Source organism: Archocentrus centrarchus, chromosome 23 (genome assembly GCF_007364275.1).
Source record: "Archocentrus centrarchus isolate MPI-CPG fArcCen1 chromosome 23, fArcCen1, whole genome shotgun sequence".
Taxonomy (NCBI): Eukaryota; Metazoa; Chordata; class Actinopteri; order Cichliformes; family Cichlidae; genus Archocentrus; species Archocentrus centrarchus.
The window spans coordinates 20,302,878-20,325,804 of NC_044368.1; the positions used below are offsets into that span (position 1 = coordinate 20,302,878).

At 43.1% G+C, this 22,927-nt stretch overlaps 2 protein-coding genes across 2 annotated transcripts in view; both read right to left on the reverse strand.

Moving 5' to 3' along the window:
- Nucleotides 1–7,452, reverse strand: part of asb13a.1 (ankyrin repeat and SOCS box containing 13a, tandem duplicate 1) — a 16,592-nt gene extending 9,140 nt beyond the window's left edge. Inside the window, exons 1-2 of the mRNA XM_030720614.1 lie at nucleotides 7,334–7,452; nucleotides 6,404–6,591 (exon numbers count right to left, since the gene is read on the reverse strand). Coding sequence (XP_030576474.1) covers nucleotides 6,404–6,591; nucleotides 7,334–7,376 — 231 coding nt within the window. The 5' untranslated portion in view covers nucleotides 7,377–7,452. The remainder of the gene's footprint in view (nucleotides 1–6,403; nucleotides 6,592–7,333) is intronic.
- Nucleotides 7,453–8,982: 1,530 nt separating this feature from the next.
- gdi2 (GDP dissociation inhibitor 2) lies at nucleotides 8,983–19,891 on the reverse strand. Its single transcript, XM_030720105.1, has 10 exons — nucleotides 19,734–19,891; nucleotides 13,288–13,395; nucleotides 12,915–13,014; nucleotides 12,643–12,777; nucleotides 12,338–12,536; nucleotides 12,087–12,218; nucleotides 11,642–11,741; nucleotides 11,141–11,312; nucleotides 10,672–10,871; nucleotides 8,983–9,225 (listed from the first exon to the last, which is right to left on the reverse strand). Exons 1-10 carry the CDS (start codon nucleotides 19,776–19,778, stop codon nucleotides 9,073–9,075), a joined length of 1,344 nt encoding a protein of 447 aa, XP_030575965.1. The 5' UTR covers nucleotides 19,779–19,891; the 3' UTR covers nucleotides 8,983–9,072.
- Nucleotides 19,892–22,927: the final 3,036 nt, after the last annotated feature.

A 22,927-nucleotide genomic window follows, 5' to 3' on the forward strand; every position in this document is an offset into this window, starting at 1 on the left:
TGCCCGCATGAAGATTGCCTTAGAGAATCTATTACCGGCAGATGCCACTGAAAGATACAAGTATCAGATCCTCACAGATCATCTCAAATGCGAAGAAGCTTCACTTGTAGCAGACTCCTATTGCAACTCAAGGCAACCTTATACAGATACAATGACAGCTCTCACCAAGATGTTTGGGCAGCCCCACAAGCTTGCCGTGCAACGGATCACAGAGTTAATGGACGGTCCAAATCTACGCAGCGGTGACACCAAGAGCTTTCGTCTGTTTGCCCTCAATGTGCGGTCATTGGTAGGCATGTTAGACCAACTGGGACAAAGAGGCCATGTAGAGTTAGTCTGCGGCTCTCATGTCTCAAGGCTCTTAAGTAAACTCCCCTATGACCTCAAAACCAGCTTTAAGAGGTTCATCCACCCCCTGAGAGTGGCCATCCCCACTCTCATAGACTTTGCGGATTGGCTAGAATACGAGCTAGAAGTTCAGGAAGACAGCATGAAGCCCCCCAAGAGAGAGGAGACATTTAACAAGAAGTCTGATACCAAGCGCACTCCTAAGCCCCCAAGTAAGACTGCTACTATCCTCCTGGGCACGGAGAAGGTTTTAGGATCCAGCAGTGCAGCATCACCATCTGCATCTGAGCATCCTCCCAACACATCTAAGAGAGCAGAGAAGGTAATGGCCTACTGTCCCTATTGTGATAATGACAAGCACTTTCTGAACAACTGTTCCAACTTTAAGAACCTGAGCAAGGAACAGAAGGTGACATGGATTAAAGCCAATAATAAGTGTTGGCGTTGTGGACGTAATCACCAAGCTGCAAAGTGTACACTTAAAGCTCCCTGCAAGATCTGTGGCAGAAGACATCTGTTAGTGCTGCACGAGGTGAATGAAAGGGTAGAGGAGGAACAAGCATCAGCTCCACCTTCAACAGAAAGCTGCCTCATTAACACTGCCAACAAAGTCATGTACGTCAATCGTCCAGTCTACAACTGCAAGGTGCTCCTGAAGATCAGTAAAGTACGCCTGAGGAATGGTGACAAGTCACTCGAGACGTATGCTGTCCTAGACGATGGTTCGGAACGAACAATACTGCTCCAGTCAGCTGCCAAACAGTTGGGCCTTACAGGATGTAAAGAGGTATTAGCTCTCCGTACTGTCAGACAAGAAGTGGAGCAGCTCCATGGGGCGGCCGTGTCTTTCACGATTTCTCCAACAGCCAATCCTGACAAGATGTACACCATCCAGAATGCCTTTACAGCCGAGCAACTGAGTTTAGCAGAGCATTCCCATCCAGTTGTCTCACTCCAGCAGAAGTATAAACATCTCGCAGGATTGCCCCTCCCTCCTCTAAACAGAGTCCGTCCCATGTTACTGATTGGTGCCGACTATACGCACCTCATCACACCCATAGAGCCAGTCAGACTAGGACCACCTGGTGGGCCAGCAGCTGTGAAAACGCTTCTTGGATGGACGCTACAGGGACCAGCTCAGGCTATTGAGTCCATCACTAATGTAAGTCACTGTCTCTTCACATCTGCACCATCACCCACAGAGCTGTTCTCATGTGTGGAGAAGTTATGGCAGATGGATGTTCTCCCTTACCGCAGCGAGAAGTTGGCCACTAGGTCACGGCAAGACCAAGACGCCATCAGGCTCCTGCAAGAACAGACCATGAGAGTCAATGTCAGTGGCATTGAGCGTTATGCCACACCCCTTCTTCGAATCAAGAACATGCCCCTCTTGAAAACCACTCCAGAAGCAGTGTTGCCTCTCCTGAGAGGCACAGAGAAGCGCCTAGCCAAATCACCCCAACGAGCGGTTGCCTATCAGAAGGAGATTGAGAAGCTTGTAGAAGCTGGCTATGTAGTGAAACTGGTGGAGCACCAATGGAAGACCAGCACCGAAGCTTGGTACATACCCCACCATATGGTTCAACATAATGGGAAGAACCGAATAGTGTACAACTGCTCATTCCAATACCAAGGCTACAACCTGAACCAACTCCTTCTACCAGGTCCCACCCTCGGCCCTGCCTTGCTGGCGGTGCTGCTGCGCTTCAGGGAGCATGCCGTAGCCTTCAGCAGTGACATCCGTGGCATGTTCCACCAAGTGAGGCTCCTACCTGCAGACTGCCCCCTGTTGCGGTTTGTATGGCGGGACATGAGACGAGACAAACCCCCTGATGTCTACGAGTGGCAGGTACTTCCCTTTGGAACTACCTGCAGCCCTTGTTGTGCAACGTTCGCGTTGCAGAAGCACATCATGGACCACAGCAAACCAGGAGAAGATGTGCATGTTGCCATTAACAAGTCCTTCTATGTGGACAACTGCTTACAGAGTCTCACATGTCCAGCAGCCGCCAGGGCACTTGTTGACAAACTGCGCCACCTTCTGGCTGATGGAGGATTTGAGCTCAGGCAGTGGGCAAGTAACAACCCAGATGTCATCCACCATCTCCCTCCAGACCTCAGGTCATCCAGCTGCGAGTTGTGGCTCAGTCAAGGTCAGTCCGATATCCAAGAGCCAGCCCTCGGACTACACTGGAATTGTAAGTCTGACACCCTCACCTACAAACACAGACACATTGATTGCTCAGTGGCAACCATGAGGAACATCTACAGAGTTTTAGCCAGCCAGTATGACCCTCTTGGCTACATAGTGCCTTATACCACCCGAGCCAAGGTTATTGTGCGCCACCTGTGGGAGAAAAAGAGGGATTGGGATGACCCGCAGCTCCCTGAAGAGCTGCTGCAGAAGTGGCATGCATGGGAAGCAGAGTTGGCGCAGCTGCACAAGATAACACTGCCTAGGTGCTACACCAGTCCCAGCCTGGACCAACCCAACTGTAAGAGAGATATCCATGTATTCTGTGATGCCTCCGAACAGGCATATGGATCAGTGGCCTATCTGAGGACAGAGAGTCCAGAGGGAGAAGTTGAAGTCGCCTTCCTTGCAGCCCGGTCTCGTGTTGCCCCAAAGAAGCAACAATCTGTTCCTCGGTTAGAGTTGTGTGCTGCTCTAACAGGTGCTCAGCTCTACAAGGTCATCAGCACCGAGTTGACCCTTTCCATACGCAGCTGTATCTTATGGTCTGACTCAGCCACAGTCCTAACCTGGTTAGGTTCAGATTCCTGTAGATACAAGGTCTTCGTGGGCACTCGTGTGGCGGAAATACAAGAGCTAACGGAAGCTGCTACATGGAGATATGTGCCATCACGAGATAACCCAGCAGATGACATCACTCGCGGCCTCACTATCCAAGACATCACCAAAGGCAGTAGATGGACGGATGGACCTGAATTCCTGAAACTGGCTCCAAGTGACTGGCCTGATCTACCACCCCCACTCCAGAGTGATCCTGATGGTGAGCTGAAACGACAGGTTGTTTGTCTAACTGTGTCCAGCTCTAGTGTTCCGGATCCACACCAATACCAGACTTGGGACAGCTTCTTAGAGGCCACTGCACATCAGCTTCACAGGGCGGCTGACCACAACCACCCTCTTACTGCTGATTCCTACGCTGCTGCTGAGCTAGAAGCTCTACAACACGCCCAAAGAGAGTCATTCCCAGAGGAAATCACCCAGTTAAAGGCAGGCAAACCCATTGCCAAATCCAGTCGCCTTCTTCTACTTGCACCGGAGTTTGATGAGAGAACAGGGCTCATCAGAGTAGGAGGCCGTTTACGCCGCAATCCCGACCTGGCTGTAGATGAAGTCCACCCCATTGTTCTGGACCCCCGACACGCACTGACCCAACTCATTATACAGGATCATGATGGGAAGCTCCAGCATCCCGGGCCAGAAAGGGTGTTTGCTGAGATCAGGAGAAGATACTGGGTGTTACGTGGCCGTGAAGCAGTACGCCGCCATCAAAGATCCTGTGTTGAGTGCAAGAGGTGGAAAGGTCACCCCAATCCACCCAGGATGGCAGACCTCCCTCCAGCCAGACTGCGCCTGTTCAAGCCGGCATTCTATTCCACAGGTGTGGATTGCTTTGGGCCATATACCATCAGAATCCGACGCAGTAACGAGAAAAGGTGGGGGATATTGTTTAAATGCTTAACCACCAGGGCAGTCCACCTTGACTTGATCCCCAGTATGGACACAGACGCATTTTTAATGGCTCTGAGACGCTTTATAGCCAGGCGTGGCAAACCCAAAGAGATTCTCTGTGACCAGGGGACAAACTTCCGAGGAGGAGAACGTGAGCTGCAGGAGGCATTTCAACAACTTCACCCTAACCTCAAAGAGCAACTAGCTTGCCAACAAATCAAGTTTGCCTTCAATCCTCCTGGATCCCCACACTTCGGAGGTTGCTGGGAGCGGGAAATCCGCTCGCTAAAGACTGCTCTTCAAGTCATCATTGGAGCCCAAACCATCACTGAGGAGGTGTTTCGCACAGTTCTGATTGAAATTGAGGGGATACTCAATTCAAAACCCCTGGGCTACACTTCATCTGAGGTAGCAGATCCTGACCCTGTTACCCCCAACTATCTCCTCATGGGGCGGCGGGATGCCTCGTTGCCGCAAGTCATCTATGATGGCCCAGATATTCTTGGGCGGCGAAGATGGAGACACAGCCAAATTCTAGCTGACCATTTCTGGCGAACTTTCCTGAGGCATTACCTGCCAGGACTCCAAGCCCGCCAGAAGTGGCAGACAGAATCAGCCAATCTACAAATAGGAGATGTTGTCATGATAGTGGACAACCAGCTCCCGCGGGCCCTTTGGCCTGTGGGGAAAGTCTCCCAAGTTTTTTCTGGATCAGATACCCGGATCAGATCAGCTGAAGTGACTGTAAAGGGAAGAACCTACGTGCGACCCGTGGCACGACTTGTCAGCCTACCCACCTTGCCAAAGGATGATTGATCGCCCTCCCCTTTACTCAGCCTTTTCTTGGTTGTTCGTATTCACAGGCGAATACGGGGGCGGCTGTGGAAAAGGCTGCCTAAAAGGAACTGTCATGCTGGCCCTTTAAGGGGGGGGGCGGAGCTTAGACCACCAGTGTGCAGCATGCAGACAAGGAATGGCAGAGAGGGGAGAGGAGCTGAACCAGAGTTTACAGTCTGAAGTTGGTGGAATTATTTGTTGTTTAGAGTTTGCTAGCCACCCCAGTTTGAGTTGTGTGCGTGAAAATACAAGTAAGTGATGTTAACAGTAAATGACCTAGTTTATTTATCAAAATATACATGTTTCACCCTTAATTGATATCATGCTCTGTTTGCATGCGCATTTAGTAAGTGCTATCTACGTGAGTTCCGTGTGTTGTACTTTTGTAAACCCAGTGTATTGAGAAACATTAATGTTGCAGTCATGAAGAGTGTCATTGTGATAGTATTTCAGTTATCTGGCATTATTTAGACACTGTTGTCACATTATTTGTTATCTGTTTTAGAACCACACACATCCAGTTCCTGTACCGTAAAGAATAAGCAGTAAATTCACGTTACTGAACCCACGGGAGTGCGACTCTACTCTTTTCTGGAGTTCTAACCGGACTCACCACAGTGATCCAACCCCTCCAACCAGCCCAAGATAAAACCTATTTTACAATCATACTTCTTTTTGTGCGGACGACCATCAATCTGCACATCTGATGACGTACCTCCGAATTCGGTCCTGATTCCAAAAGGGTCAGACGGGTTCACTCCAGCAAGTGGGTTGAAGGACGTCATGGCTGTTTAGATGGATGGATGATGGCTGAACCGTTAGGTGGTACAAATTCTCTCCAAAGAGGTGAGTGGTGTTGGCGTAAAAAACCAGGTCGGAGATGCGTTGCTGGTGAAGACCGATGATGAAATGAGGTACGGTCGAATCTTATATACACACCCCTAACTTAAACCACATCCCACTAGGAGGAGACACATGTCAAAGTCATAAATCATTCGAACACGCACGATCACACGCACGCGCACGAGGACTCTCATGTACGCGCATGACCTTTGACCCCCACCTGTTACCTGTCAATCAAAAAAAGTGCCAGTATATACTACTTATGTGTACACATTATTAGGGCTGGGACCTTAACGCGTTAATTTCAATTAATTAATTACAGAGAAATTAACGAATTAAAAATTTTAACGCACTTTGCACCGTGGAACGTTTCTTAGTGCACGAGTTCCCGGCATACAGATTATATCGACGCACATTGTCCAAATTCAGGGGCCGCATCCTGCGAAGGACCCGGCCCAGAGCCCACAAAGACCGCAAAGGGCCCCTAGTTAATATCTGCACAAATATAAATAGTACTTATTTTTTATGAGGCTGTCAGAGAGCTACTGACTCTTGCTGATTCACAAATTTCATGTGCACCAGACTGCATCACTTTGTACCTGTTATGTTAAGGTGTCCCACTCCAAGACTCTACACAAGTCAGGTTTGTAGAGCGATGAAGCTCTGCCTCACCTGGGCTCCAGCCTCCAGCAGCAGGCGAGCACAGTTTGGATGAGCCTGTATGCAGGCTTCATGTAGCGGAGTGATGTTATCCACAGTCACCATGTTGACACAGGCTCCACTTTCTATCAGCTGCTTCAACTGCAGAGCCCTACCATGGGACGCAGCTTCATGCAGAGCAGTGCGGTCTGCCCAGAAGCCTTACACACACACAACAACAGGAAAAGCACAGGTGAAATTAACCAAGGCTCAGTCCCGATATGTGTAAACCCAGTAATAGCGATACTGGGCTCCCCCAAATGGAACACGTTAATACCATCATCAATACCTCTGCGGTCTCTGTCAATGTTAAGCCAAAGTGTCTGATGTAATAAAGATCTGTCAAATATATAACAAGAGCAATATCTATATTTATTATAGAAATAATTGCAAAATTCTCCCTTCAAAAGTTTTTAATAAACTCCATAAAAGTATTTTTCATCCGTTTAGTGCGTAAACTCGAGCTGTATTCTTTTAGTATTTTGTCCCTTTTTTTTTTTTAGCTTTTTATGATTTTTTTTAACCCGTAGAGGGAAAAAATTACAACTTCGATGCCAGCTGTTGAATTATTATTACTGGTAGCAGTGACTGCGTTACCTAGCTATGAGCTAGGTACTAAGCAGTATCTACAAATAAGTGACTTTGTGTAACGGGTTGAAAACTTTATATTTCTAATAAATGCGTTTGCTCTCTTGGTACAAGAAAAATAGAAGAAGAAATACAAGAAATAATTTTTTAAATTACTCTGCCTCTACATTAGCCCGCTTTTAGCAAACTGGGTATGTAGGGAACACAAGCACAGGGTTTTATAACCAGACGTCAACCAACACTGCCTTTCCTGGCGCTCTCATAGAAGTAAGCTGGATTGTAAGGCCTTTTTTTAAAACTGCTGACGGTGCTTACCGATATCGCAAAGAAACGAGCGGCGGGCTGCTGTCACTTCCATTTTTACCGGTTAACAACGACGGAAACATGTAACACGCTGCAGATAGCTGACTCAAAACATTAGCAATAACCTAAGGGTCCAACGTAGAGCCAGCACTGGATTATGGGAATCGTAGTTTAGAAAACAACTGTCTCAAAAACACACTGCAAAAGCCGTCAGGCCAAAAAAAGAAAGCGAATGAGGAAATGTCAAAACCCATTTCCGGGATTTGCCACGCGAGCATACCTTCAAAATCGAAGCAATCGTCATGTTTTACAGCTTTAAAAAGCATGTTTACAGAATGGTCCCAAACGCATTTTGACCCCTAGTTGATGGGGCTTAAATTACTTTAAGGCTTAAAGTAAGCATGTTTGTACTATTGATGCCTTTTGATGGTTTTCAATGAAATCATCTGGCAATACAACTTGCTGTGTGGTAGTGTCCAAGAAGCTTATGCTTGAGTTTTTGTTACTTAGTATTAATAAGCGTTTGCGTGCATTGCATCCATACATGAATACAGTGTCTTAGGCAGTATCCTCATATTCCACCCTCAACATCAGTTTTCATCCATTATGACACACTGTGATGGACTATCATTCACAACCCAAAGAGATGGCCCATGTCGTCTGGATAAGGACATAATTGGGCTGGTATTGTGCACATTGAAACAGGCATTAGAAACACTGTTGCAACATATAAATATTTTAAAAATTAAAAATAAATCACACACAGCTTTGGATTTTGACAAAGTTTTTCTTTTTTTTTTTAAACTTTGCAGTACAGAAATCATTTGAGCCCAAGATTTTTTTTCTTTTTTTAACAGTTGTTCAAAACACAAGATATCACAGGGCTCCCATCAGTTCAATACTGCTGCAGTACACATTTGGTCCGTCTTAAGCAATTACACGTGTCACCAATCTGCCATTAATGCTTGGGTCTTCAATCATTTTGCATAATACAGGAACTAATACATTTCCTCTGATGCATTACAGTAACTCAAGCTGTTGAAAAATGGTTCAGGTAGTTTATGCTGAGCTACAGTACTTACAGTATGCTGTCTGGCTGTATTAGAAAAACAAAATTATGGGGTTTAAAAAAAAAAAAAAAAAACCCTAGCCCATACACCACTAAACCACTGTTTTACAAATCCGGACCATATGATGTGGGGGCTGAGGTGTCACCTTCCAGGTCTGTCTGCTGTTGCTGGGCCTTAAAGTGTAAGAATTGCCATATCCTGCAAGGAACACTCAGCTCAGCACACCACAATTTAATAGAGACGCACAATGCCAAGCCACAATTCACTTGACCTGACATGAAAAAGAATACCTGCAAACAAAGTATCAGCTGAGTATATAGTGTACACCTTTTCCAGATACTGTTGATTATGAATCATCATTTCATTTGGCATCTTTGGACTATGCATCACCTTTAGATGAATTAGAAAAATGTTGGGTATTAACTGTCTGTTAAGCATAACCAATATTAGTGCAACACCCACCTGAATGATCTGAAGAAGCATAGTTCCCTCCCTGAACCCTATCCAACAAAACTATATCATCTCTCTAAATGTATCATGAACTTCCTCAATGGGCAAACTGTACTTGAATAATCAGCCAGCCCACTGGTGTTTACATATTTATGTAGGTTTTCTATTTTTTTTTTTTTTTGTAAGATTTCCGTTGTCTTTGATTATCAGAGTGTTGTGGACCGGTTGCCTCTATGAATCATCATCACCAAAGGTGTCTTTCTTCTTGCGCTCCATCTCAGCAAAGTCAAACTCTGAGCCTGTCATCCTCTTGTAGATGTCCTTGATGTCGTCACAAGTGGTCTCAAAGTGAGTTGTTGCATCATACGACCGAGAGATGAAGATCTAGATGGGGAACAAAAGTCCAAATATAAGTATTCCTTAAGTGCATACAAATAGCAGTCAAGGTCAGGTAGAGTTTAATTCTTAGAAAAAGCTCAAGCAAAACAGAGAAAATGCAAGACACAAAAATGCAAAGCAATTATATACAAAGTAGGCTGAGGGGAAAAAATAAACTCTCCAAGAAATAAAAGCAACCCCCACTGTGCTCACCCTTCCCTGTTCAGAAGATGACAACAAGACAGCACAGTATGCTCTTTCAATTTTTAACTGTGTGCACTGCAAATTTACTGGTTGCAAAAAAAGTCACTTTATGCATCATAGCAGCAAGTATAATTTTAATCTGTGGCCACTGAGCAGGTTTCAGCAGCTACATAAACCTTGTTACTGTTTGTAATCACCAACGACAATTTCAGTTACTCCAAAAGTGACTGAACCTCGTGTAAAAACCCCACCAAGCAAATAAAAGAAAACTTCAGTGCATACATATGTGTACTTTGCAGTGATGTCCTAGACACTTAATACTAAAATTTGTTGATGTGTTTTTGTGTTATGGCCAGATGTACTACCTACAGCTACTGGCAAGAGGATAAAATGGAGCTGAATTTGGACAGAGCTGATGTCTACTATACTGAGAAAGTCTGCTGAAAGCACGGCTTTGCAGTTGTCATCTCCAACTTATCTTCGCTGATTTTACCTGTGCTAAAAATTTAATTTCCAATTAAACCTGCCTGATAAAAAAACACACTCCAATCCTGAATGATTTCATTCAGGCCGGTCTGTCCATTTAACCTCTTGATTTGAGCAGCCTCGTCAGTGGTGGCATTTCTATAAAAATAAATCCACCCTTTTTTACATTTCTATTCTGATGTGACTGGGACATCCACTCCCAGCTGCTCCACTGTGCACATGTTAGACCAACATGCAAAATACAAACCACCTTTTTGAAGTTCAGATTGATATACTTGGTTGGCAATATAGGTGAAGATAGGGATGCATTTATGAAAAATTCTGCCACTGACATTTTCTTGTTTCTGTGGGTATTTGGCCCACAGACACTGAGCAGTGTCCAGAAAAGAAAGAAAATATACAGAGATTTATGTGGAACGCTGAAAACTGGGGAGACTGCAGTCCATGGTTGAGATTTCAATCCACATTCAGCCCTGTACTTTGTTCCCATTAAGACAGTGACATTTGTTTCTCAAACAAACCAGCTTCATTCAAATGCAGACACTGAGCTGCAATGCATGCTCAGATACCATTACACCTGAATCTAAAAATCTTGAATCTAAAAAAGGAGAGGCCTGCTGACTGAATCTATCCTCCCTCAGGAGGTCATAGTGAGAGGTCATGTTAAAGAGGTCACTGTCAAGAATGCAAACTGTGGCAATAGCAGCACACTGTAAAAGCATGCAGTACAACCAATATTTCATCTTATTCTGCTGATCATACCTGACTTTCAGTGCCCAAGTCAGTGGGTGCATACTGGTCACTAATGCTGACAAACTTCTGCTCGATGGGCTCCAGTAAGTCCAGGGCTGGTTTGATTTCTTTCTCTGGGTCAGCTGTCTCCGCTGTGGTGCTAACGATGGCGATATATTTACCCTGTGCAGCCACATTGTGAGCAAAGGAGATCATACAAACATAGATGTCTGGAAAAAGAAAAACTGAAATTAATGTCTGGCAATTTGATTGCAGAGAAGATTAAATATTGTCATTTCATGCCAGATCTTAACTTTTGATGTAAGACATTTCATACCCTACAGTTCTCACTGCTCTATACACTTACAGTATGAAGAAAGTCCATTAAAGTCAAGCCAGCCACATAAATACCAAAACAACACCTCATGTTTTTGACAACTGACTCATTTTAAAGCCTTATTTAGGCCATTCACCATGCTTCTATCACTAAATCCCTCACCATGCTTCCTGTTGACCTGATTCTGGGGGATGATGATCTGGCATGAGTTTACATCGCCAGTGTTGGCTATGGGATGACTCAAGATGCAGATGGCTCTGATCACTTGACCCACTTTGTTGACATGATCCATAACGTAGCTGGGGTCACAGATCAGCTGCTTGCACCTTGCAATCTGTGATTGGCAAACATAGTCAAGGGGTCAAAGGAGTGGACAACACCAAAGGGCACCTGTAAGCACATTTTGCTCCTCCTACTGTATTAGAATTGGTAAACGTGATTATATTTTCCAACTGGCCACCGTAAGTCCAACAGCCAGCAACTACTGACACAGTCACTGTGAGTTCTCCATCAGAGGAATATATCACAATCTGGGTACCACTCATATATCAAAGTCAACACAACAAAAAGGAAGACAGACCTGTCAGACACTACTGCGCCCTGTAGGGTGTCAACAGCTGTAATCTACTTTTTAAATGCGAACATAGAAGTTAGGTTACTCACCTCCCCCTCAGACTTCACTCCCACCACCTTCCCGTTCTCCACCACAATCTCTTCGATTGGCTTGTTCAACATGTATGTCCCACCATAGATGGCACTCAACCTAGAATAAATTCACACTTCAGTCAAAACTTATGCTAATGCTCAGCACCAGCATTCACACTGAAATCAACATGATTTTACACACTTGCGGGTCACAGTTCAGGATGTTAGTACTTTACACATTCATATAACAAGCAAAAGTGCCTCCGACTGATCCCAAAAGGAGGAGGTTGTCAGACTATGGCGCAGACCACCCAACCCTTATATCATAAACTACATAACTTTAAGAATTTCCATCCAGTTCAATATCCTTGTGATTATTTTTGTTACAAAAAATTAATTAATTAATTTAAAAAATAATTTAAAAAATCATCACATATGTGTAACAGTGGAAAGTGTCCCCTACCTGGCAAAGCCTTGTGGCAGTTCTCCCAGGCCGTAGAGTGGGTAGAGGTACGGGCTCTTGCCGTATCGGGCCAAAGACTCGCTGTAAAGCTTTATCCTGTTTATTGCCTCCATGCAGGGTTGATCCAGGTAACTAAATCCAGAAATATAAGGACAACTTAAAACACTACAAATTGCACAATTTCACAAGATGAAGGGCATCATAATCATGTGCAATTAAAGGCAATGTTAAAATAAGACACGACTACTAACTCATCTGTGCGGTAGAGTGCAAGAGAATGACCGGTGAAGTCAATGACCTCCTGGCCCAGGTCAAACTTCTTGTATATTTCCCTCATTGTCGTCTTTTTTGGGTCGACACCTTCCATAGTCTTGGGGTCATTCTCATCAAAGTTAGCAATGAACACCAGGAACTTTCTGAAGCGCCGCTTCTCAAACAGCCCCATCAGACCTTTGAGTGACAACGAGTTTGAACAGTGAGTAAATCCATAATTAGAGCAAAGCATGAGTGAAAAGAAAGCTTTCCACCAAACTGTTCAGTATTTAACAAGACCTACTGGATGCAAGAGCCTCAGTCTCAGTAGAGGGAACCTTGTGGATTTTGGGCTTCTTGTACACAAAACTGCCTTCAACCACTTTGAAATCCAGGTAGCGAGTCACCTGCGTGATCAGCAGCATGCGGACCAGTTGACCTGCAACAAAGGGACACAAACATCAGCACTACTTTCATTTACAGAAACCTTTATCATTATCACTTAACGTCCTTGAAATCTTTGCCCATTTAAGATTATATAGTTTCTGTGTACAATAAAGGTCAGGAAAACTATACCATTGGCCATGAGGAATTTAGGGACAAGGTCCACATTCCAATCCCGGCCTTTTCCCATCGACTCAGGAGGGCTGCCGGGAATGTTGAAGCGCTTGTAGAGCTGTAGTGAGACACACGACCAGACCTGACTCTCAGCCAACAGCTTCCACTTTCACAGAGCAGCTTAATTTACTAAATCATTCCTACTTTCAGAACAGGTTAATTCTATCATCAATCCTGCTGGATATAAGAGCCATCATTAGCCATAAAATACAAAGAAAGTGTTTATCATAATTCCACATCTTGCGCCACTCTTTTTTTGTTCATTGCAGGGAATCAAATTAACTTCCACAGGATAATACAGGCAAATCAGGGGAGTCAGAAGTCAACTTACGTCTTCAAGAGGTGTGATGGAGGCGCTCTCACCTCCATAGTAGGAGTTGCGATCCATGTGCAGAACCTTTTTCCCATTCACTGACATGATACCTGATAAAATGCATTCCTGTTGGGGGAGAGAAAAAAATACAGAAGATGAGTTAGACCCAGGTCAACAGCATGCAATTCTTGCATGTCTCTACTCAGTTGTGATTTACCAAATATAACCTACCCTTTAGTCTGCCTGTGTCAACATAAGCAACAAACATCTTCTGTGTTTATATTATAAATGAGGAAGATGTGCTCAAAAATCTGTTTTGTGACATTTAATGAATACAATAAACACTGACTGTCAATCTACTTCAGTGTATCAGCCATTTTCAGAGAAATGCTTCCAGTCTTCACCGGTGTTGACTGCATGTTGGCCCTGGTGGATCAGATCATAGGACTGACCAGTACAGAAAGGGAGACTCATACCATTATGGATAATAGCAAAGTCACTGCATGCTTTAAAAAACAAAAAAAAACCAAAAAGTAATAAAAATTTATTTACTTGACATTTAACAGGTTCAGCTTCCCTGATGCAAATGATTAACAAATGTTTCCACTGAAGCATTACTTCACACACTGCTTTAGTTAGAGTACAGGTTGGTACCAAGTTTACTGCAGTCCAGTATGTGCTGTTTTGTTTGTAGATATGCAAAAACACTGACTTCCGTCTATGCCGTTACACCACCCTGGTCTTTTAAAACCACCTGATTTACACTTGCATCACGATGGTAATACATACCAAGCAAGTATAACATCCCTGATTCAGCAGCTAACCTTTTGCATGTCTTTTTCCCTCCCATCACTTCTGGTCAGTCTCAATACTTTTAGCAACAGTCAGTGCGATGTGTGAAATAACTCAGGTCTTAATATTAACACACAGTTAAAGACTGGCTTTTTTTTTTTTTAAACTTAAAAAAGGGCAACACTTTTGTTGCTGTAATTCACTACATGACTGGGCTATTTGTGCATGTACCACATTTCACTGTTTACATGACTTTAAATCTTCACTTTTTATGAATTGAAGCAGCAGTGTTGCTGCCATGAATGGCTCAGGCCAGACATGTTTATGACTGCTGCTTCCTCTAAGCTTCAGAAGCTTGGATGTGATATATGAAATATGATTACAGCAGAGGGTTTGTAGAAGCTAGGCTAATGATGTGAGCAACATGTGACTCGATTTTACTCTAAAGAAAGTTGTACTATTGAATGAAAGGTTATGTTCAGGAGTATGTGGAAGAACTTGTTTCTCACAAAACAAACAAAGGCAGCACTGAGTTATGTCACCTACTCTCACTTCCTGTGGCCAAAAAAAAAGGTGAATGCTTACAGTCACTTCTAAACACAGCCTGTCAACTCTCAGAGCAGCTGTCCCATTAGAGAGAAGACAATACTAACTGGTATACCACTCCGCTCTCATGAAAATCAGTTACAATAAATTAAAATAATTTAAAAAAAATGTAGGTGAAACAGAAAAACTACACCTTAGGACAAAAATAAAAACTAAATGAAAAATCAATGTTGTGCTATAAAAAAAAAGAAAAAAAAAAGTCTGAAACATGTAAACCCACTCTGGAAACTAAACTGAATTAGATACAAATAATGAATAAATATAAAAACCTACTAAATGATAACCCTGATCATTCAAGTTGTATTTATATGTAAGAAATACCTTGAGAAGAAGAAGAAAAAACAAACAAAAGGTGGGGGTGTTCAACTCAGACCAAGAAAACTGCTGGACTTTAATCCACTGGAGGAACTGAAACTTTAACACCTCTAACTTCATTGCAAGTGTGCATTTATCCCACTTGTTCATACAGAAGGGGAAAGAAATTAGGCCAGGATTGCTACACTGCCCTCTTTTGTCAAAGAAATAGTAGGGGAAACACCTTTCTGTAAAAGATGCCATCCCAAAATATCATTTGCTACAGTGAAACTGGATCATGACAACCGCTCAATGTTTCGCCTACTGCGTGATCCTGCAATGTGCCCGACTTAAAGGTTGTGCAGACACACATGCTACACACGAGCCAGAGAGCCGATCTAAAGTGTCACTGTCACTCCTCTGAGGTCACGTGACTGAAGCCAACCTGCTGCTGCCTGCATAAATGCTGACTTTGACAGATGTCTGGAGGAAGCCTAGTTATCATTAGCAGTGTGTTCATAAGGGTCACACCAATTCACTGTACAGTCAGGCAGAAAATTAAGCCAATATAAAGCAACAGAAGCAGTGCCAAAGTTCCAGTTCAATATTTAACACATGAAACCCATAAACATCAGAAGGGGAAGAGGAGTTAAGGGCAATAAAGTTCATACAGCGGCCTGAAGACCAAACCTGGATGGCTTTCTGCACAATCACATGATGGAACATCAGTCAGAGCTCTCAAGTGTTTCAAATATAACCTCAATTTTAACTTACCAATTACACAGAGAAATTAACTGAAGATCTACAAATTTTATATCAGATATGGAACTTAAGTATAAAACTGAAAGGATAAGTGTGATTGATGCCCACTTGGGTGTTTATATGTCATCTGTTGCTTTTCTCCATTTCATGTGACATTTAACGAGTCGCCAGTTGAACAAAACAAGACATCAGCTTGGAAATTTGTCACAGACATCTTTCACTACCACAATGTGCAACCAATGTGTTTACTTAAAAAAAATCTCTATAGCATTAAACTGTACTGTGCAGTTTACGTCCCCTCAGTTATGCACAGATTAAAGCACTACATCCAAAACATGTGATGAGCTTATAAAATTAGAATGGAATGTGCTAGATCCACAGGAATTTTCCTTTTATGACAGCATTTTATAGCAGTACATGCTTCACAAAAAGTTTGTAATGCATCTTTACATTTTTGTATGTTTTTGTAATTCTTTAATAATCACTTGATGAGAAAATTCTCAAACTTCTACACACACTACTGACAGCTATGATCTAACCAAAAACTGGCCAATTAAAGGAAGAGTAACGCTGGCACATCGTGGCCTGAAGCTTTTCAACCACAAGCTACCTTAATAGTTCATCTTTGGTTTTTGGATTATTAAATATTTAAACAACTCTCAGCAGTGAAACTTGAAATTCTAGTATATTTAAGGCCATCGTTTTCACACTTGACACGTGTTTCTTTTTCAATTTCCTTTTCCATTAAGTCATCCCAGCTTTGTTTGTTGCTTCCTTCTTTGCAGAATCAGTTTCCTGGTTTTGTGTTCAGTAGCTTTGTCTCATCTTGTACTCCTCACAGCAGATGAGAGGTCTTCTAATCCTTCAACTTATCTTCTCCTCCACACCATGAGTTTCCAGCTTTTTTTTCCAGAGCACAGCCAGTTCACGGCAGGTGCTGGTCATATCCCCTGGCTGCTTTATCCAAGTCAGCATCCTCCCTCTTGGCCTCTTCTTGCCTTAATTTCATCGTCTTTTTGAGTGTCTTAGCCTCCAGGACTTCAGCCTGAGGATCCCTTATCGATTACATCACTTCTCCCATTTTACTGGACTCATTATCAGCAGAGTGCCTCAAATTCTTTAACTGTAACTTCTAAGCTCCTTTTTATAAGTGGAGTCTCATGTTCCATCATATGTCACCGTTAAAGTTTTCTGTAGTCATAATGTCACAGAGAAATTTTGTTGTTCCTTTTCTTTTTGAAGACTCAATCTTGTGTTTTGTGTAAGAGTACCACAACTCTAAAATATCTATGTAAAGCTTATATTTTGAGCATTAACTTCTTTGGCACAACTACTTGATAGTAAAATCCTGTTTTAACATAAAGCTCCCAAACATAAGCTGGAATGCTTCACCAGTCCGCTATCGGAGCCGTTTGCTATTACCACAATTAGCAAGTGGGCATAGCTATTAGCACTAGCAAGCATCTATGCCATCAAGCAGCCATCCAATAGCCAGGCGCTAAATATTATTGTATTTTTACTACCTCATTAGCTCACACATTCTTTTACACGTGGCTATGTAGAGCAGGTCATCTACAAATCAGAAGGTTGGCGGTTCAATCTCTGGCTGCTACAGTCTGCATGCCAAAGTATCCTTGCACGAGATACCAAACCCCAAGTTGTGCGCCAATGTAACCACTGGGGTATGAATGTTAGATGGTAAGCACTTAACTGTAGAAGGAAGTGCTTGTATGAATGCTTGTGAATGGGTAAATTCAAACCTGTTGTATAAAGCTCTTTGAGTGCTCGGCTGGAGTAGAAAAGTGCTACTATAGTTTGCTAATATAGTTTTGCTTAAACTGGCCAGGGGTCATTAGGGCATTGGTTACCTTCACCCATGCTGTGTACATTTATAAATGCACAATTTATGTTTTACATTTCTTTACGATAATTGGCCTGTTAAACATACTTAACTGTGGTTTCGTGATTGCAATGTTATAAACAGACTACACGCCACACCAGAGGTGTCTAACATATGGTATAATTTCTTTGTTTGACAGTTGCCTGGCCCAATATGGAAACAATGAGAAGCTGTTAATCTCTTTGGCTTAGTCAGCTAACATATTTTTTGCATTTAAAATCCAGCAGCCAAATTAACTGATGCTTGATTTCAGGGTATGCATTTTTCTTGCTACATATTTTTAACACCACTGTGAAAATATTAAGAATAATCGTGATATGAAATTGTCATGCCATTTAATGTCCCAACAATATCTGTATGTTTCTCAACCACTAAACGCTCCCCTACTTGCTTCTCCTGTATGGAGGCTAAAAGCTGCTTACTCCAACTACCAGCATCATAATGTGAACCAGGCCATCCTTAGGTCCAGTTTGACATCTTGTGCCAAGCCACTCTTCTATAATGTGTCATTAGTGGACAGATGGGGAACCCCATCCCCCCAGCCTATTAAACCACTCAAAATCCTAGAAGGGATACAAACAAGTCTAACAATTTCCATTTACAACACATGGGGCAAAGTACACTACACTGTACATTTATGACAACTAATTCCCGTGTACATAAAGAAAAAAAAATGTAAAAATAAAATAATGTATTAAAGTTTGGCCAGTCACCTCCATAACCTACTAGTAAACAAAGCAGTGCCTTTGTGTGTAGCAGAAAAAGAGAAGGGGAAGGTGGCAGAATACAGAAGTGAAGTAATTTATTTGCAAGACAGAACTAAATCCATGTAAAACACTTTGCCACCTCAGCCTTTAGGTCTGCAGGTCTGTTTTGGCTAGTTGTCAACCAGCTCTCACTAAACTGGCTTCCAGTGTACTTGCAGTATACTTTCAGTTCCTCTGCCTTGTTGGAACCACACCCAGAATGAGTCCACCCAATTTAACCCTGTATGTGCCTGCCCAACTGGCCCTGTCTGTTCAGCATGAAGCTCTCGACTGACGCAACTTAATGCTTGCTGTCATAAATTAATGTTACTGTACATGTGGTGATGATGACACAAGCAGCCTGTTGGCTTGCAATTAAGCCCCAGGCTGACCACGGGTTTTCAAGACATGTTTTAGCAACATAAAACTGAAAGCAAGTCAGGAAGTGTGTCGGTAGAATGAGTTTCTTTAGAAGGCTATGGTATGGTAAGATTTTCCGGGAAAACAAAGCTTACACAGGTTCTCACACTACTGAATCCACTACTTTAGGGTTTTTTGGCGCACTTAAAAACAGTTCAGGTTTAACTTAAAATGGGAGGTGAACAACCTCCTGGTAAAGTTTGCAACCACAACTGTATGAACACATACTAAAGCAATTCTGCGGCTCTTTGATAAATGTCTTTTCAAGAATGTCCTGAGATTTCAGGACACTGCTGCTGAGTTTGTACACGACTCACTTTTACTGTCCAGGCTGTCGAGGGGACCATACAGAACGGCGCTAAAAGAAAACTCGAGATAGCTAGTCTGCGATACTTTCAGCAGACAAGCGGCGTTTGGTACAGTTTCGCCCCACTGGGATAAATTTGATGACACCGCTACAACAGGACTTTACTCTGTCGTTAGGAGGCTAATAAATTAGCTTAATGTAGGTCAGCTAACGTTAACGAACTGCTCATCAGCAGTCTAATCTTATCTTGACTGAGAAATGCTGCCTAAATTGGCGCCCAATTTCTGCATATCCAAGCAATTACTGCAATAATTAAACTCAAGCGTCAATACTTCTTGAACATACAAACAGCTTGAGAGTTTTAACTTATCTCGAGGTCGTTAACAGTTGCTATCGTTAATCTTGTTCAGGCACTAATAGAAGCTGCAGATAGCATGGCGCTAATAGTTAGCGTTAGCTCCTTCATTTAGTTTCCATTACCTAACATGTAAACGCTCACACTCGGTTAGCGGCTAAGCTAGCTACTTAGCGTTAACCCTGCTTATTAGGCCCTGTTGTCTCTGCCAAGCGTTAACCGTGCTGGTAACAGGTTGCAAATCACGCCCACGCTGTATCGCATTGTTTTATTCTCTCTCACCGTAAGCCCGGTCCCCAGAACGATAACATCGTATTCTTCATCCATTTTTTCCAAGTCTTTGCTCTTCCGCTCCGGAATATGAGGAAAGAAGAAAATGGAGATCTGTGGGGCTACAAGTGAGAAGGGGCTGCGGCTCAGAGTCAGGCGCCTCCGGGGCGGGGCTTCTGAGCCTGTCAGTCAGTCACTGCAGGAAGAGGCGTGAAGGAGTGTCTATAACTGAATACCCTGTAGACGTGTTAGTTCACAAAGCACAGGTGCAATAATGCAGTCATAACACAGAGGGACCAGGTAAGGTGACGAGATCCCAGCAAGTTAGATGTGGGGGACAATGGGACACGCTTGACTCAATCTCAAACTCAGTTAACAAAAAGGCTATAAAAACAATAAGTATTTGGAAAGACTATAACTTATTGTTGTAACTCGCATTTATTTGTGTAATTTCTTTTTATTTATTTATTTATTTTTTCCGCTTCTGTTTCGTTTTGACAGTTTTCTATCTCTATATTTTATGACTATATTCCTCTTTCATTTTATGTCCTTGTTTATTATTGTACACTGTTCTTTCATGACTACTGTTACTGTGACACTTTGACGATAAATAAAGCTTAAAAAAAAAAAAAACAGACAATGGGACACGTTAGCACGGCCGGACGGTAGTGTGACATTTTTATATCTAAAGATTACACAAGTGGCATTTAGCATGAGAAGATCAAATATATCCGAATGCTATTTGCTCACTAAGTAAATGCAATAAGGATAAAAGGAAGCTCAGGTTTGTACTTCTGGATCCGTGCATGAGTCTTTATATACTGCTGTTTTCCTTTTCTATGCCATCATTGAAGTTAATGGTAACTGTTGTTTGAGCTGTTTTGTCTGGTAATCATCTTGGGGTTCCAGCAAGGCACCTCTTCTGTGCTCTACCTGACAGTTATAGCAAGTTACGCCAATTCTGACACACATTTGACACATACTGTCAGTTCACATTATATTTTACCCAGTGCATAACTGGAAAAAAAGAAACTAGCAAAATGAACATATATACTGTTGCTTCATTTTCTTTGTGATAGTTTTTATGATAGTCACCAAAATCTACAGAGGTTGTGACATTTTTATGGCTTGCAACTTTGCCTGTTGAGCATGGCATGAGCAACATTTATTTATTTTTATATATATATATATATAATATATATATTTTACTGCTCAAAAAAAAATAAAGGGAACACTTAAACAACACAATATAACGCCAAGTAAATCAAACTTCTGTGAAATCAAACTGTCCACTTAGGAAGCAACACTGATTGACAATCAGTTTCACATGCTGTTGTGTAAATGGAATAGATAACAGGTGGAAATTATTGGCAATTAGCAAGACTCACTCAATAAAGGAGTGGTTCTGCAAGTGGGGACCACAGACCACTTCTCAGTACCTATGTTTTCTGGCTGATGTTTTGGTCACTTTTGAATGTTGGTGGTGCTTTCACACTCGTGGTAGCATGAGACGGACTCTACAACCCACACAAGTGGCTCAGGTAGTGCAGCTCATCCAGGATGGCTCATCGATGCAAGCTGTGGCAAGAAGGTTTGCTGTGTCTGTCAGCGTAGTGTCCAGAGGCTGGAGGCGCTACCAGGAGACAGGCCAGTACACCAGGAGATGTGGAGGAGGCTGTAGGAGGGCAACAACCCTGCAGCAGGACCGCTACCTCCGCCTTTGTACAAGGAGGAACAGGAAAAGCATTGCCAGAGCCCTGCAAAATGACCTCCAGCAAGCCACAAATGTGCATGTGTCTGCACAAACGGTTAGAAATTGACTCCATGAGGATGGTATGAGGGCCCGACGTCCACAGATGGGGGTTGTGCTCACAGCTCAACACCATGCAGGACGCTTGGCATTTGCCAGAGAACACCAGGATTGGCAAATTCGCCACTGGTGCCCTGTGCTCTTCACAGATGAAAGCAGGTTCACACTGAGCACATGTGACAGACGTGACAGTCTGGAGACGCCGTGGAGAGCGATCTGCTGCCTGCAATATCCTTCAGCATGACTGGTTTGGCAGTGGGTCAGTAATGGTGTGTGGTGGCATTTCTTTGGAGAGCCGCACAGCCCTCCATGTGCTCGCCAGAGGTAGCATGACTGCCATTAGGTACAGAGATGAGACCCCTTGTGAGACCATATGCTGGTGTGGTTGGCCCTGGGTTCCTCCTAATGCAGGACAATGCTAGACCTCATGTGGCTGGAGTGTGTCAGCAGTTCCTGCAAGATGAAGGCACTGAAGCTACGGACTGGTCCGCCTGTTCCCCAGACCTGAATCCAATTGAGCACATCTGGGACATCATGTCTCGCTCCATCCACCAACGTCACATTGCACCACAGACTGTTCAGGAGTTGGTGGATGCTTTAGTCCAGGTCTGGGAGGAGATCCCTCAGGAGACCATCAGGAGCATGCCCAGGCATTGTAGGGAGGCCATACAGGCACGTGGAGGCCACACACAATACTGAGCCTCATTTTGACTTGTTTTAAGGACATTACATCAAAGTTGGATCAGCCTGTAGTGTGTTTTTCCACTTTAATTTTGTGTGTGACTCCAAATCCAGGCCTCCATTGGTTAATAAATTTGATTTCCATTGATGATTTTTGTGTGATTTTGTTGTCAGCACATTCAACTTTGTACAGAACAAAGTATTCAATGAGAATATTTCATTCATTCAGATCTAAGATGTTATTTGAGTGTTCCCTTTATTTTTTTTTGAGCAGTATATATACACACTCTTTTGACTGGTACTGTAAAGACATGGATAAGCCAGTTTGGTGGAAGAACTTGACTGGCCTGCACAGAGTCCTTACCTCAACCTGATAGAACTCCTTTGGGATGAATAAGAGTGGAGACTGCGAGCCAGGCCTTCCTTGTCCAACATCAGCGTCTGACCTCACAAATGTGCTTCTGGAAGAATGGTCAAAAATTCCCATAAACACTCCTAAACCTTGTGGAAAGCCTTCCCAGAAGAGCTGAAGCTGCTATAGCTGCAAAGGGTGGGCCAAAGACATATTAAACCCTATGGATTAAGAATGAGATGTTACTCAAGTTCATATCCGTGTGAAGGCAGACGAGCAAATACTTCTGGCAATATGTGTGTGTGTGTGTGTGTGTGCGTTATATATACAATGGACTAGATGTATGGTCAGCGCACCTGTTTA